Below are 15,286 nucleotides of genomic sequence, written 5' to 3' on the forward strand. Positions count from 1 at the left end.
CGTGTACTACAACTGTTGAACACGTGTTATAACTTTTAATATCAAGAGGAATATATTAACAGTTGTAGCAATAACCTCACCCACCCTGCAAATGAAACGGGTTGTGCTATCAATGTTACTTTTTTAACAAGAGGCCTCAATTAGTTAAATCATAAACTAATTCCAGATCATAATTTTGCTTTTGCGTTAGCTAAACCTGAACATCAGACTAGTTAATAAACTTGCACGCCATTCCATGTATGTGCCCTCTGCCCTGTGATATTACGTGCAATATTAGAATGTAGAGAGGCTGTCTGTTTAGTTCAAAGTTGTAAACATTATTTAATCTTTTCAGGAGCTCAACGAGATTGTTCACAGCACAGCATCCGCCTGAAAGCAACCTATGAAGTCTAGCCTTTGTTTCAAACACAGGAACCCACGCTCCTTCGTACATATATTATATGAAAACTCAAAAAAAAAAAAAAAAAAAAAAAAAAAAAAAAAAAAAAAAAAAAACTTGTAATTCGGCGTTTTATTTTTCACTTTGTTATGAAATTATAATGATAAGGATAGTAGTAATCATAATGGAAAATGAGTTATTTTTAGTGTTTGAGGACTTTAAAATTCAATCTGATCCGTAAATAATGTTTTGTTGATTGACAGTTTTTTGTGGTACTTAAATTTTAAATAGTTGTAAAATGACCAGTATTTTCTAAATAACCCATCCAAGCTGTTTCCAACAGCCTACATTTTATCGTTCAAATTTATTGAAATTTACAATCCTGGTTTTTAAAAAATTCACATGAGATTTTTGTTCTGTAGCATGTGGAACTAATCCGTTTGGATTTAATTTTTCCTATATTTTTCTTATATAGGGAGGGCCCCATTTTGACGGGTTTTGGCTTTTACTGTCGTGAATTGTTTTAATTTGGCGGCCTATTCTTAGTATAAATACTTAATTTGATATTGGAACGTAATAATGAATACGTGGGGTTTTTTATATGGATACGGTGGAAATTGGTCAAAAAATTTGATTTCTGGGGGTAAAACGATTAATCCTGGATCCACCCCTGAATATTATTAAGGGCACTGAATTTATAAAATTATAATATTGAAAATAAAGCTCGTTAACTTTGGATTTTAATATCATATTTAGGAATCTAACAATTTAAATGACATGTTCAAAACGTTTTAAATTTAAAAAATGGTGGAGGCGTAGATAAGAGGTTCTGATAAAGAGAAGCACCAAGATGAAAACCAAGTTTTAACGATTTTATTGTTTCGATATAACGAAACATAGTTTTTACGTATGTCTCTTTTCAAGTAATGAGCCGCCTATTTTAGACCCTACTGTATAGAAGATGAAATTAATGCCTTATTCAAATGAAAACGGACCATTTCACATATACATCATCATAATTATCATTTTATTTATTTATTTATTTGCCTCTGCAGTATACCTCAGATGTGTCTAAAGTTACTAAGATGTCACCAAGAGGCAATTCTTCTATCAAAATCACTGACGAATGCTAACATACGCAATGCATTGCGTATTATAATTATTGCATAAGAGAGTATGGCTTATGTGTTTTATTATATGATAAAATATGCAAGCCTAACTACACTGTATTTGAAGTCAAGTGAATATACTTCACATTAAACGTTTTGACAAAAAGCTATAATATCGGCTCTTATAGACACAAATGTATCTAAAGTAAAAAAAAAAAAGACTCTTTCTAGACAAGTCTTTAATCAAACATGTTCGTGCGCTTAATTGAAAATAAAAAATAAAATATTATATATTCAATATATTAACAATAAGACGACACACACTTGCCAACTTTTTCCGATTATTTTTTCTTTTTGTCATAAGAATATTCTTTCATTTCCTTGCAAACCTCTTTACTAATTAACTTTATTTTTTACTTTACGTATACATGTTTTTCCATAGGCCCTTTAATTTTCATCTAATAGCTAACAGTTTCCAATTCGTAATACGGGCAAGGTTCTATTGATGGATTTAAACAGCATATGCATAATTGTGCGAGAATATCTCTGGTATCAGGGTGCACTTCCGTACGTTGTTGCAATTAGCAAGTGACAAGTCACGATTGCTGTCCGCTAACGAGCTCCATCTGCCCGGGTTTTCTGTCGGGGTTTTCCTTCCCTTAAACGATTGCTGTTCGCTAACGAGCTCCATCTGCCCGGGTTTTCTGTCGGGGTTTTCCTTCCCTTAGACGATTGCTGTTCGCTAACGAGCTCCATCTGCCCGGGTTTTCTGTCGGGGTTTTCCTTCCCTTAGACGATTGCTGTTCGCTAACGAGCTCCATCTGCCCGGGTTTTCTGTCGGGGTTTTCCTTCCCTTAGACGATTGCTGTTCGCTAACGAGCTCCATCTGCCCGGGTTTTCTGTCGGGGTTTTCCTTCCCTTAGACGATTGCTGTTCGCTGACGAGCTCCATCTGCCCGGGTTTTCTGTCGGAGTTTTCCTTCCCTTAGACGAATGCTGTCCGCTGACGAGCTCCATCTGCCCGGGTTTTCTGTCGGGGCTTTCCTTCCCTTAGACGATTGCTGTTCGCTAACGAGCTCCATCTGCCCGGGTTTTCTGTCGGGGTTTTCCTTCCCTTAGACGATTGCTGAAAGCTAACGAGCTCCATCTGCCCGGGTTTTCTGTCGGGGTTTTCCTTCCCTTAGACGATTGCTGTCCGCTAACGAGCTCCATCTGCCCGGGTTTTCTGTAGGGGTTTTCCTTCCCCTAGGCGGTGGCACTGGTGCTCTCCCATATCCCAGCTATTTGTCCCAGTCGGTTCTTTGTGCTCTTGTCATCACAGAGAGGAAAACTTCTGCCGCTACCCTCATGGTGGGTCGCCCAGGGGTGTACAGAGAGCAGCAGCGGGTTACAAACTCCTGTATCCCCATCACCTCCCCAAGGCCAGAGCGCTGGAGAATTACCCCCAGACTGTAAACATCACTTTTGGTGCTAGCAGTGATATTCCAGTAGATTTCGGGAGCCGAATGTGGGCATTTGGTCATTCTTGCCAGTCGTTCTGAGGGGTCGGGGACACGTTGCTTAAATCCACCCTCGGGGTCAGAGGTGTAGGACGCACTGCCCAAGTCGCTTATGTAGGGGCAAGGGTAAGTACCAATGCGGCCAGACAATAGTATGTTGTCTTCTTTCAAGTCATTGTGTATCACCCCTAGACTGTGCAGTCGTTCCATTTTTCGGGCAACTTGAAACATCACCCATGCCCATTCACACAAAGACTCCGGCTCTGGCAGGGGCGGTACCCTCCTGATCTCCTCAGCCAAGGTAATGGACACCCTTTGGTTCATGTCCCCAATGAAGTCTGTGACTACGGCAGTGTCGTTACAGCGCTCCGGGCGCTCGTCCACATTAACGTGAAGCAACCCAACGAACCTAGCCGAAAGCAAAAAAATATAGCTGAGTTATAAGTATATACATTACGTGAGGGAATAAATAGTTGGAAAATGAAAATAAGATTGTACGCATATGTGGTTAAAAATGATTTAGTCGATAAAATTATGATTTTACAAAAATAGGAATATGTCACATGTATTGAAAGGCACAAAGCAAATTATGAAATAAATGCTTGAAGGGAGAAAGAAAGACAAAATATACCTGGGCACAATGTTGGTCCCCGGTACTGCCTCACTTATTCCTTGGAGGAGCTGGGCCTCTTTCACCACCTGGGTGAACATCTGGTTAGCCAGTCGTTTGAAATATTTAATGGCCACCAAGTTGCCAGACGACACCTCGGAGGCCAAGAAGACGCTCCCGAAGCAGCCGGACCCAATTTCGCGGAGGAATTTGAAGTTCTTGTTTTCGAGCAATGGGGGACTCGAGGCTCGATCAAAAAACAGATCAATATCCTTAATAGCTGTAAATCAACAAAGTTTGCATGGTTAAAGATTTGATGGACACAAAGATAATGATTTCAACAGTTTTTATTCTTAAAGAAATAATAACGTGATTCGATGTGTTTCCAGTTCTAAAGAGAGAAGAAAAAATTAACGACAAATATTCCTCGGAATAAACCTGTGGCAGATGCAGTGTTCATATGAAGCAGGTAAATGAAGAGCATTTCCACAATGCTTCCCGCTTGACTTTACTTCGTTTTTTCTTTTTTTTTTTAACCACGCAAGGATGCCTTTAATCTTTTTCAAAATTAAAGAAAAAGCAATACTAAAAATATTTAAATGAAAAAAAAAAGTTTTGCACATATTCTTGACGAAGTGCACTACCAACCGATTTGTAAGCAGTGGTGCGTGAATTTTTACCGAGACTTAGATAAATTAATTCAATATTTTGTTTAAGAAAGGACAAAGGAAGATAATAACATTATACCTGTCCCTACGTAAAAATCCTCCAATGGACCGATGGTATTATCTGGTGACTAGGTTATAAAAACAATAGATAAATTTTAAAATAAATAAATAAATAAATATAATATACTTAAAAGACATACAGGAAAATATAAGCCCCGTCTGAGTAACAGTTAGCTTAACATATAAATCTTTGTAAGGGAATAAAACAGTGAAAAACAACAACAAAAATATCGTGAGTGAGCAAGCTGGGCAAACAGTCTTAACATTGTCTTTGAAAATGAAAAATAAAGGAAAAATTAGTATCAACGTTTGACGTGAAAGGTTATATCAGTAACACAAACCTTAGGACTATCGGGACTGGGGGACACAGTCACGGTGTATGTGCCTCCTGATATCTTTGGGGCAGAGTCACATTCTGGCAGCTCTTCGGAACTTACCGATTCGAGCACTGCAAAAAAAAATAATGAATTAATCTGCGTTATATGTAATGTTTTATTTTTTTCGATGATGAATGACGAATATATTTCTTTATAATTAACAATTTGTCATGAATTAACTGACAAGCGGTTTATTAAGTTTATTTCACGTTAATAATGAGAGCAAGGACTATAGTCCCTGTCATATAAGGACTTATAAAGAAATCCATTTTGAACGACACAATAGAGGTCCTCTACCCAGATCCTCTCCCACGTGGGATGTTTTAATTTCAGGTAAATCTGGAGTAGTGGAAGTAGAGCTGGAGGAATTCTAGAGAGAAAGAAAGAGAGAGGTAATGAGAAAGAGAGGGAAAAAGAAAGAATGAAACAAGGTAAGAAAGCAAGAAAAAGGAGTAAACAGACAGGCATAATTAAATCATAATTGTTTAAAGTGTATACCCAATAAGAAAACCCGAATGTACTTGAAACATAAGTAAAATGCAAATACCCTTCCAAGTTTCTTCTGACACCAGCGCCGAAATCGGGCCAGCTTCTTAGGAGCTCTCGGTCCAGTATCACGAGGACTCCTTCTCCCTTGTGCTGCAAGATATTTGATAAATCATGTGACATAAATAGTAACTGGTGTAAAATGTAGTATGCTGAGTAAGCAAAGACACTGTATATATTGGCCGGGTACAGGCATGTTACGTTTAACTGAGATGGTTCCCTTTAACGCAACTGTGTATTCTAAACATTACCGTGTTCTTTTCTTTCGACAGACCAGAAACATATCATAGACTTATTTTCAACTTACCAGGGCCTCTTTTAAGACCAAAGCAAGATAGGAGATTATCCCAATCACTTCTACGTGGCTATAAAGCAAGTAGAAATAAATGACTTGAATGTTCTGCACCCAAATATTAAAAATATATATGTTCCATCACTATTCATATTTCTAGTTTTATGAACCTCCCTGCCAAGTGCCGTATCTGTTTAAAGAAGCGTAACCTCAAGGAGATTGTTTCACAAGTGAATATTCTGTTTTCCGTCTGATTTTAAAAGAAAATTTGAGATTATTCACTGTAGGTATAGATCAACACAACTTTAATTGGCATACGCTGAAATCACAAGAACAACGGCTTGTCTTATATGTTGTACAATCGCCATGAAATAGATGCTTCCTACCTCTCCCCCCCCCCCCCCTCCACAACTCATCTCTCTCTCACTCTCTCTTTTACAATGGTCCACAAAACACATACTGAAAATATTTTGTCAACGACATACACAGTGCAACTTACAATTAATGGCATATTGCTCTTCTTTTATGACAGAAATTTCTTCGTAAATAGTCAAATGCTAACGTGGTTCAACACAATGTGTATCACTCGTTTGCGGTGTGACGGTTGTCTGAGGAGACGGTTCCGACAAACTGACGTCACAACAAAGACGCATGCTTATTGGATGATGACGGGTATTATACATAAATCTTGCCCCATTTCATAAAAATCAATTTCATAAATACTACAGCGTGAACATAATTTTTGGCCTCGCTTAACCTACTCAAATGAAATACATTTCTCTTGGATATATAAACACTACATGATGGGAGATGTTTTATGGACAAATGATAAGTTTGAATCGTTCCATATTTCGGCATAACGCGAGATGCGGCAAACCAAATTTAAAGTATTATGACGTCACAGTGGAAGAAGGAGGTTTGAACATTTATGACGTTACGTTGCGACTGAGACTTGAAATGTCCTCCTCATTCCAGAATTGCAAATCTTTTCAGACAGGGCTTTGATTAACAAATAAGCGTATGGTGTAAATACTGCATAAACATCTCCCATCTGTTTCTTTTTTTAATTATATTCCTTTTATAGAACAAAATGCGGGAAAGGAGCACATTTTATCAATAAATTTTACTTTAACTTTGACAATATTATATACATTATTTATACATGTATATACACAATTTTAAAATGGGTATGCTTGTTATAATGTTTAGGACTACTACAGGTATGTAGTTTACATAAAAAAGAACAAAGCTTCAAGGCCATGACTTGGACAAAAATCTCTTCAGATTTGTAAATCAGTTTTCTTACCCGTCATATATGATCAAACTGGACTCTTATTTGTATCATTACCGTCGGTTGTCAAGGAGAAGGATACAGATCCATGTCCAGTAATCCCAGATTGAGCTCAATGTCTGCTTGGATCAAAAAGTTGTAAATACCAGACTGTAAAGGTTATTTATTTCGTTGACAAACAAAAATAGCATCCCCTGCATTGATTGCGGGTCCTTCATCTGTCCGTCTCATTCTGACACATTTTTATGTCCTATCATTGACACATCAGTGACACATATTCTAAACTCCTGGAGCTTGTTTCACCAAAAGACTTAGGATTTCTGCAGCAAAATATGAAAAAAATTCTATTATTATTATTAATTTCCATGACTTTTTTAATTACTAGTTTGATTTACCTTCCTGACAGCTACAAGACGCGTAACCTCAGAGATCGTTTTTCAAGTAAATAATACATGTATTTTTCCCATTCGTAAATAGTCACAGACCGCTTTCGGAAAAAATTGATTCGCAGATCCGCGAATTAAATATGGTTGACCCACTTAAAGATACATACAAAGTCAATTTTTTGTCACAAAAACCAACCAAATGCCAGCATACAGTTTCAAGTAGGATAACTAAGAGAATTACCAAAATGCATTGTTTAAATTTACCCGAAAATGATGTTTGAACAGATTTTTCTGCTGGCATTCTAAGCTGTATGTCAATGGGGCAGGAAAGTAGGTCACGGAAGTAGGTTAAGTTTACAACCATAAATTTAAAGAAAGGAGCAGTCTAAAGGTATTTTACAGCTGATCGAGTGATCTATTCAGTTTATCCCTTGGCATGTCAAATTTATTTGAGTCATATAAGAATCTAGTAGAAGTGGTTTACATGTGTTACTGGGAATCCACGCTCCACCGATGCTCGGTTCGTATGTACCTTTAAAAGCAAAGGCGCCTAAACCCCTAATGGTCTCCACCTTTGCCATCTCTGCAGGGGCCTGGCAATTAGATCACGAAGCCGAGGTTTAAAAGGTTGCTAAGCTCCTGCAAGGATGTCGCGTGTGGAGGCGGCGGGACCATTAGGGAATAAGGCGACTTTGCTTTCAAGTGGGGACGGCCATATTTATTATACAGATCAGTTAGTCCGTGGATCAACCGTTCTGAATGCGGCCAAAATGCTAACGCGGTTTTACACACTGTGTATCACTCGTTTGCGGTATGAGACGTTTCTCTTAAAGGGACGTCACAACAAAGACGCATATCATATGTATCGGATGATGGTGGGTATCGTGCACCGTTTCATAAAATTCCGTTTCCTAACTTAAGCTTGCAGCTAACCTGCGGTGGCAGCTCGTGAGAAAAAGGTCGGATATCTAATTAACATGCGTCCACCGAAGTTAATTAGTAGTTGGTCGTCCTCATGGCCTAAGTGAATCTTGCTATTGTCTCTTTTCTAATAACGTCCATGCTACGGTAACATGTAACTACAAATATTTATGGCGCTCTTAATGGCTAAAAAGTTCAGTGAACCACGTGCACTTAGGACAATTGAAAATGGAGTACTCTTTCCACACAAATTAAACTCAGATTGTTAAGTTTCATTAGTAAAGTATTTTTATAGATGGTAAATCATTGGACATTAAAGGTGTGTTTGCAATTTCTTTTTTGCCTTCATAAAATCGCATATGTGTATTTGCCGCTGTTTTGGAAGTTTACGACGCGCTTATCACTTTTTTAATGATAAAAGAGTAGAAAAATGGAATTTGCGTCTCTTAACTACAAATATGCGTCAGAGTAATATTTGCTAGTTTCAATGTTTGGAATCAGTACTTATAATCGACCAGGGGTGTTTGAGCGGCCAGCATGGGACTCTTTTAAACAACACAGATTAGTGTACAATTCATAGGTTTTTGAAAAGATGGCTTGGCGTAATGTCACCTTTTATCATGAAATTGGTAGTGAAGTTAAGTGTTTGGTAAATTTCAACAGGTATGATACTTATAAGCTGCATCTGTATTCATTTTTGAATGATGGAAATATACGTTTCCAAGACGGGCAAAGCGCGAGAGCCGTCAAGTGTCCCAAATACTGGTTGCCTAGAGAGGTTTCGATAAACCATCTTGAAGTCTGCAGAATTTTGTATTTAAGCAGCAATTCTCCACTGAGAAATGGGCCCTGTCACGTTAAACACCTTCTTACGATCTTTCCCTTCGACTGTCTTGGAATAGTGCCATATCTACACCGCCATTGGATATTATGACGTGAGATCATCTCAGATGTGGTTTGTCAATCGAGTATGCGTCATTAACTTTACATTACAAAATATCTTTCATAGTTGTTTCAATGTCTTTCTTATTAATGTTTTATTGTATAATTATTTCATTTAATGCTAAATTTAAATCATTCCGTCCAGGCATCGAATTTAAAAAATACCTTTTTTCGGGAGAGGGAGGGAAGAGGGAGCGGGGTCAATAAAAACGAAACCCCTCTAGGAAATCTTGAATCTGCCATTGTTTGTCAGGAAGAAGAGCCTTGTAAGAACACATAGCAACATGTGTAAAATAGTTTATTTTCAATATAATGACTGTACTAACAACAGTAAATCTCAAAGATCTTTACACGTTTCATTTGCACAATCACGTGATGTTCAAAATCAAACACAAATCTCATAGTGATACAAATTGCATCCAACGTTGATTCGCTGACAAAATTACATTTTATGGAGGCTAAAGACGAGAATAATCTCCCTCTTTTCTTGTCCACGAAGGTCATATTTTCCTTATCGGAAATAAGGTGTCCTTATGTATTCCGTTAAATGCCATCAGCCTTCGAATGGATTCCCCTAAAATGTCGAAGTATGCCCAACTTAATATTGGGAAAATTATTACAGTTTATCTTTGGTCATAAACAAACCGTTGCCTATGGTCAGATAAATATATGATATGTGTCAACATAAACATATTAATATTAACATATTAATCACAGACCCTAATGTTAAATAAACACACCGCGTTAATTTCTAATATCGTCAGACATATTGGTCCGTCTACAGAAAAAAAGCTAACAAATGTGTGCTATGATAAGTACAAATTTCTTCATTAAAACGCGTGATAGAAAATACTGAGACATATTATCTTACAGACACATTTCTTTCAGCATGAGCAAACTATATTGGGTCTCTTAAGTATTTCATAATACTAATGTGCTTTATCATACCAAACTACATGTACTTGAGGTTAAATGAAGACATATCACAGCTAGCTTTAAAAAACAAATGCACTGTTATCCTCAAAGACAAATAAATGTCATTAAGGATTAAGCCAAGGACGATTGCTGTTCGCTAACGAGCTCCATCCGCCCGGGTTTTCTGTTAGGGTTTTCCTTCCCTTAGACGACTGCTGTTCGCTAACGAGCTCCATCCGCCCGGGTTTTCTGTCGGGGTTTTCCTTCCCTTAGACGACTGCTATTCGCTAACGAGCTCCATCCGCCCGGGTTTTCTGTCGGGGTTTTCCTTCCCTTAGACGATTGCTGTTCGCTACCGCACTCCATCCGCCCGGGTTTTCTGTTAGGGTTTTCCTTCCCTTAGACGACTGCTGTTCGCTAACGAGCTCCATCTGCCCGGATTTTCTGTAATGGTTTTCCTTTCCTTAGACGATTGCTGTCCGCTAACGAGCTCCATCTGCCCGGGTTTTCTGTTAGGGTTTTCCTTCCCTTAGACGATTGCTGTCCGCTAACGAGCTCCATCTGCCCGGGTTTTCTGTTAGGGTTTTCCTTTCCTTAGACGACTGCTGTTCGGCAACGAGCTCCATCTGCCCGGGTTTTCTGTTAGGGTTTTCCTTCCCTTAGACGACTGCTGTCCGCTTACGAGCTCCATCTGCCCGGGTTTTCTGTTAGGGGTTTCCTTCCCTTAGACGATTGCTGTCCGCTAACGAGCTCCATCTGCCCGGGTTTTCTGTTAGGGTTTTCCTTCCCTTAGGCGCTCGAACTGGCTAGGCACTCCTCCCTATCAAGTCTCTCTGTGCTCTTGTCACCACAGAGAGGAGGACTTCTGCCGCTTCCTTCATGGTGGGTCGCACAAAGGGATGCAAATAGCAGCAGCGGGTTACAAAATCCTCTATCCCCATCAACTCCACAAGGCCGGAGCGCTGCAGAATTACCCCCAGACTGTAAACATCGCTTGCCGTGGTGGATTTGATATTCCAGTATATTTCAGGTGCTAAATGTTGGCATCTTGTCATCCTTGCCAGTCGCTCCGAGGGGTCGGGAACATCGAATCTGTATCCGCTATTGGAGTCGGAGACGTACGAAGCATTGCCAAAGTCATTTATGTATGGGCTAGGGTAAGTGCCAATACGGCCAGGTAACAGAATATTGTCTTCTTTTAGATCGTTATGGATCACCCCAATACTGTGCAGTCGTGCCATTTTGTTGGCGACTTGAAACATCACCCATGCCCATTCACACAAGGACTCTGGCTCTGCCACGGGCGGCACCCTCCTGATCTCCTGAGCCAAGGTGATGGAAACCCCTTGGATCACATCCCCGACGAAGTCGGTAACCAAGGCAGTGTCATGAGTGGAGATTGGACGCTGGTCCTCCATCATCTGCAGCAACCCAACGAACCTAGACGAAAAGAGAAAAGCAATTTGATGGCGTTGAAATCAATTAAGGGTTCTTGTTATTGTGAATGAAAAATTAAATGGATATTAAGAAAAGGTAATAATTCACAAATGAATCAATTTATCATAGTAAAGAAAGAAAAACAAACAAAATTTACGAACAAAAGCTTGCAAAATTCAAAATGCATTGAAGGGAGGTAGAAAGACAAAATAAACCTGGGCGCAATCTTAGTCCCCAAAATTGCCTCACTTATCCCTTGGCGAAGTTGACTCTCGTTCGACAATTGGGCAAACAGTTGGTTCTCGAGTTGGTTGAAGAATTTAATCGCCACCAATTTACCCGTAGACAGCTCTGAGGCCAGGAAAACGCTTCCGAAGCAGCCGGAACCCAGTCGGTGGTGAATTTTGTAGTTTTCTGCATCAAGCAGACCAGGGCATGGGGGTTGATCGTAGAACAGATCAACCCCCTTATTGTCTGTAAATTAAGGTTGGTTGCATGCTTAATTGGATATTACAACAATAGGAAATGGTGTAATAGTTGCATGTTTTAGAAAGAGCAGGGCCGTAGCCTCCGGGGGGGTGGGCAGGGAGGGGGGGGGCAGTTGCCCCCCCCTGGAAATGGAATTTTCCACACCGTGGTAGGGGGACACTCCCTTCCCCCTCGGGGGCTTCGCCCCCTCGTATCCGCTTACTGCCCCCCCTGGAATTTTGCTCAGGCTACGGCCCTGAAGAGACAGTTCCGATGTGTAATGGAAAGGCAATTTAAAAAAAGGGGATATTTCATGGCAACTACTTTACTTAACTACTTTCTCAAAGGGTTTATAATTTTCAAAATAAGTGAAACTACAATTTTTAGAAAATGAAAGTGACTGTATCCAAGCACCATACACTATATATTGAGAGCTGGTAAAAAACAAAAAAGATGAAGACACGGATTTCAATTTACAAAGCCACTATATTTGTAAAAAATAAAAAACGGGGGGAGGGGGGGGGGGGAGAAAAAACTGGCAGCATCATACCTATCCCCTTATAGAAATCCTCCAGTATACTGATCATGTTCTCTGGTGACTACATGTAGATTATGAAAACAATAAAGCAATTGATAAATGAAATAAAAAATGAAATTAAAATAAATGAAATTTAAATTAATAAATTAAGCAATTATAACAGAAATTACAAAAGAAAAAAAAAAAAAGAAAACATAAATAAAAAAGAAAATATTATCCCTATGGAGTAAAAGTAGCCTTAACTCACGAACATGCTTGAAAATGAAGATATTAGTTATCTAAAAACAGCAAAAAAGGTATTGGTGAGTGAAATTCAATGTGTCGATAGTGAACAACAAGGAGAGTGGCAAATGAAAAAAAAAACAAAAACAACTTTTAATCACTGGGCGTGAGTGATTAACTTATATCAGTAACGCCAACCTTGGGACCTCTGGGCCCGGGGTACACGGCCACGGTGTATGTCCCTCTAGATGCATTGCGGGGAGAATCCAATTTCGATAGCTCCTCAGAACTTACAGATACCACCTCTACAATAAATACATAACAAGATAATAATCTTTTTTTAAATCAGCAGATTATCGAACGTCGATGATAGATGATGGTTTTATACTCTTGCAAATATGCCAGGGATTAACATATAAAAGCCTTCACTTCAATGGTGCAAGAGAGAGAGAGCACTATAGTACTGCAGTGCCTTATTTACAAAGAATAAAGAATAAGCTCTACATTTCTAAACGTCAAGATAAATCCTACCCAGATCCTCTCCTGCGTGGGATGGTGGGATTTCAGGCAAATCTGGGGTAGAGGAGGGTGCGCCGGAGGATGTTGGACATGAGGGGTTCTAGAGCGAAACAAAGATTGAGAGAAGAAAGGAAAGATTGAAAAGATTAAGAAAAGAAATGAAGTGTGTAGGAAAACAGGGGAAAAAAGAAAAACAGGCAAGTAAATAAATTATAACAGAAATTACAAAAGAAAAAAAGGAAACATAAATAAAGAAAGAAAGTATTGTCCCTATCTAAGTACAAGTAGCCTTAAGTCATAAACATGCTTGAAAGTGTTAGTTATGTAAAAACAGCCAAAACTTATTGATGAGTGAACTTCATTGTGTCGATAGTGAACAGCAAGGAGAGAATGTGGCAAAGGATAATGACAAAAAAATACATCCAATCACTGGACGTGAATGGTTATCTTATATCAGTAATACAGACCTTAGGGCCTCTGGGCCCGGGGTACACGGCCAAGGTGTATGTCCCTCTAGATGCATTGCGGTGAGCATCCAATTTTGATAGCTCCTCAGAACGTACAGATTCGACCTCTACAATAAATACATAAAAATAAAACAATATTATAAAATATTAAAAAATTAGCAGATTATCGAGCGGCGATGATAGAAGATGGTGTTATAATTTTGCAATATGCCAGAGATCAATTTATAATAGCCTTCACTTCAATAATGCACAAGAGGGAGCACTATATAGTACTGCAGTACCTTACATACAATAAATAAAGAATTAGCTCTACATTTCTAAAAGGCAAAATGAATCCTACCCAGATCCTCTCCTGCGATTTCAGGTAAATCTGGAGTAGAGGAGGGTGCGCTGGAGGATGTTGAACTTGAGGGGTTCTAGAGCGAAACAAAGATTGATAGAAGGAAGGAAAGATTGAAAAGATTGGGAGAGGAAATTAAGTGTGTAAGAAAAGAGGGGAAAATAAAAACACATACATGGTTAATCACACTATTGAAAACATCAGAACTCTAAAGGCACTTGAAACATGAGATGAAAAAATGCATGCAAATACCCTTCGAAATTTCTTCTGACACCAGCGCCGAAAACGGGCCAGCTTCTTAGGAGCTCTCGGTCCAGTATCACGAGGACTCCTTCTCCCTTGTGCTGCAACACCCAGTGATAGATATTTGATAAAACATACGGCATAAATGGTAACTGGTGTTAAATATACATGTAGCATGCTGAGTAAACAAATAGATTGTATATATTGATGGAGTACGTGTATGTTGCTTTTAAATGAGTTAGTTCCATTAACCAAATTGTGTATTTTAAATAATATCGTATTCTTTTCTTTCGTCAGACCAGAGGCATGTTATAGACTTATTTTCAACTTACCAGGGCCTCTTCTAAGCCCAAAACAAGCAAGTAAGTTATCCCAATCGCTTTTGCGTGGCTATAAAACAAATAGAAATAAATGCTATAAATATTATGCACCCAAATATAAAAAATATCTGTTCCATTACTATTCACAATTCTAGTTATATTAACCTCCCTGCCAAGAGCCATATCTGTTTAAAGACGCATAACCTCAAGGAGATTGTTTCACAAGTGAATATTCTGTTTTCCCAAAGATTTTAAACAAAAAAATGAGGTTATTAGCGGTAGACGTAGATCAGCACAAGTTTTACACAACTACAATGGCATACCACTACAATGTGCTGAAACCACAAGAACAACGGCTTGTCTTATATGTTGTACAACCTCCATGAAATAAATGCCCCAGACCCTCTACCCCCACCCTCCACAACTCTCTCTCTCTCTCTCGAACACTGGTCCACAGAACGCATAATGAAAGTGTATTGTCAACCAAACACACAATATAACTTACAATTAATGGCATGTTACTCTCCTTTTATGATAAAATTCTTCGTAAATGGTCAGAATGCTAACGCGGTTCAACACAGTGTGTATCACTCGTTTGCGGTGTGACGGTTGTCTGAGGAGACGGTTCCCGCAAACTGACGTCACAACAAAGGAGCATGCTTATTGGATGATAACGGGTATTATATAAAATTATACTCAATGTCTGAAAATTAATCTCAGAATTGTTGTTGTATCTAC

General features: G+C 38.8%; 2 protein-coding genes across 2 annotated transcripts; both read right to left on the minus strand.

Moving 5' to 3' along the window:
• Positions 1–759: 759 nt before the first annotated feature.
• LOC147762522 (serine/threonine-protein kinase 16-like) lies at positions 760–5,897 on the minus strand. The gene is made up of 4 exons (XM_087012305.1): positions 4,666–5,897; positions 4,344–4,392; positions 3,618–3,876; positions 760–3,395 (listed from the first exon to the last, which is right to left on the minus strand). Exons 3-4 carry the CDS (start codon positions 3,695–3,697, stop codon positions 2,768–2,770), a joined length of 708 nt encoding a protein of 235 aa, XP_086868431.1. The 5' UTR covers positions 3,698–3,876; positions 4,344–4,392; positions 4,666–5,897; the 3' UTR covers positions 760–2,767.
• Positions 5,898–9,359: 3,462 nt separating this feature from the next.
• LOC106174178 (uncharacterized) lies at positions 9,360–11,958 on the minus strand. The gene is made up of 2 exons (XM_087012281.1): positions 11,681–11,958; positions 9,360–11,434 (listed from the first exon to the last, which is right to left on the minus strand). Exon 2 carries the CDS (start codon positions 11,413–11,415, stop codon positions 10,801–10,803), a length of 615 nt encoding a protein of 204 aa, XP_086868407.1. The 5' UTR covers positions 11,416–11,434; positions 11,681–11,958; the 3' UTR covers positions 9,360–10,800.
• Positions 11,959–15,286: the final 3,328 nt, after the last annotated feature.

The sequence above is a fragment of the Lingula anatina genome, chromosome 4 (genome assembly GCF_051362555.1).
Source record: "Lingula anatina isolate TDL-2025a chromosome 4, LinAna3.0, whole genome shotgun sequence".
Taxonomy (NCBI): Eukaryota; Metazoa; Brachiopoda; class Lingulata; order Lingulida; family Lingulidae; genus Lingula; species Lingula anatina.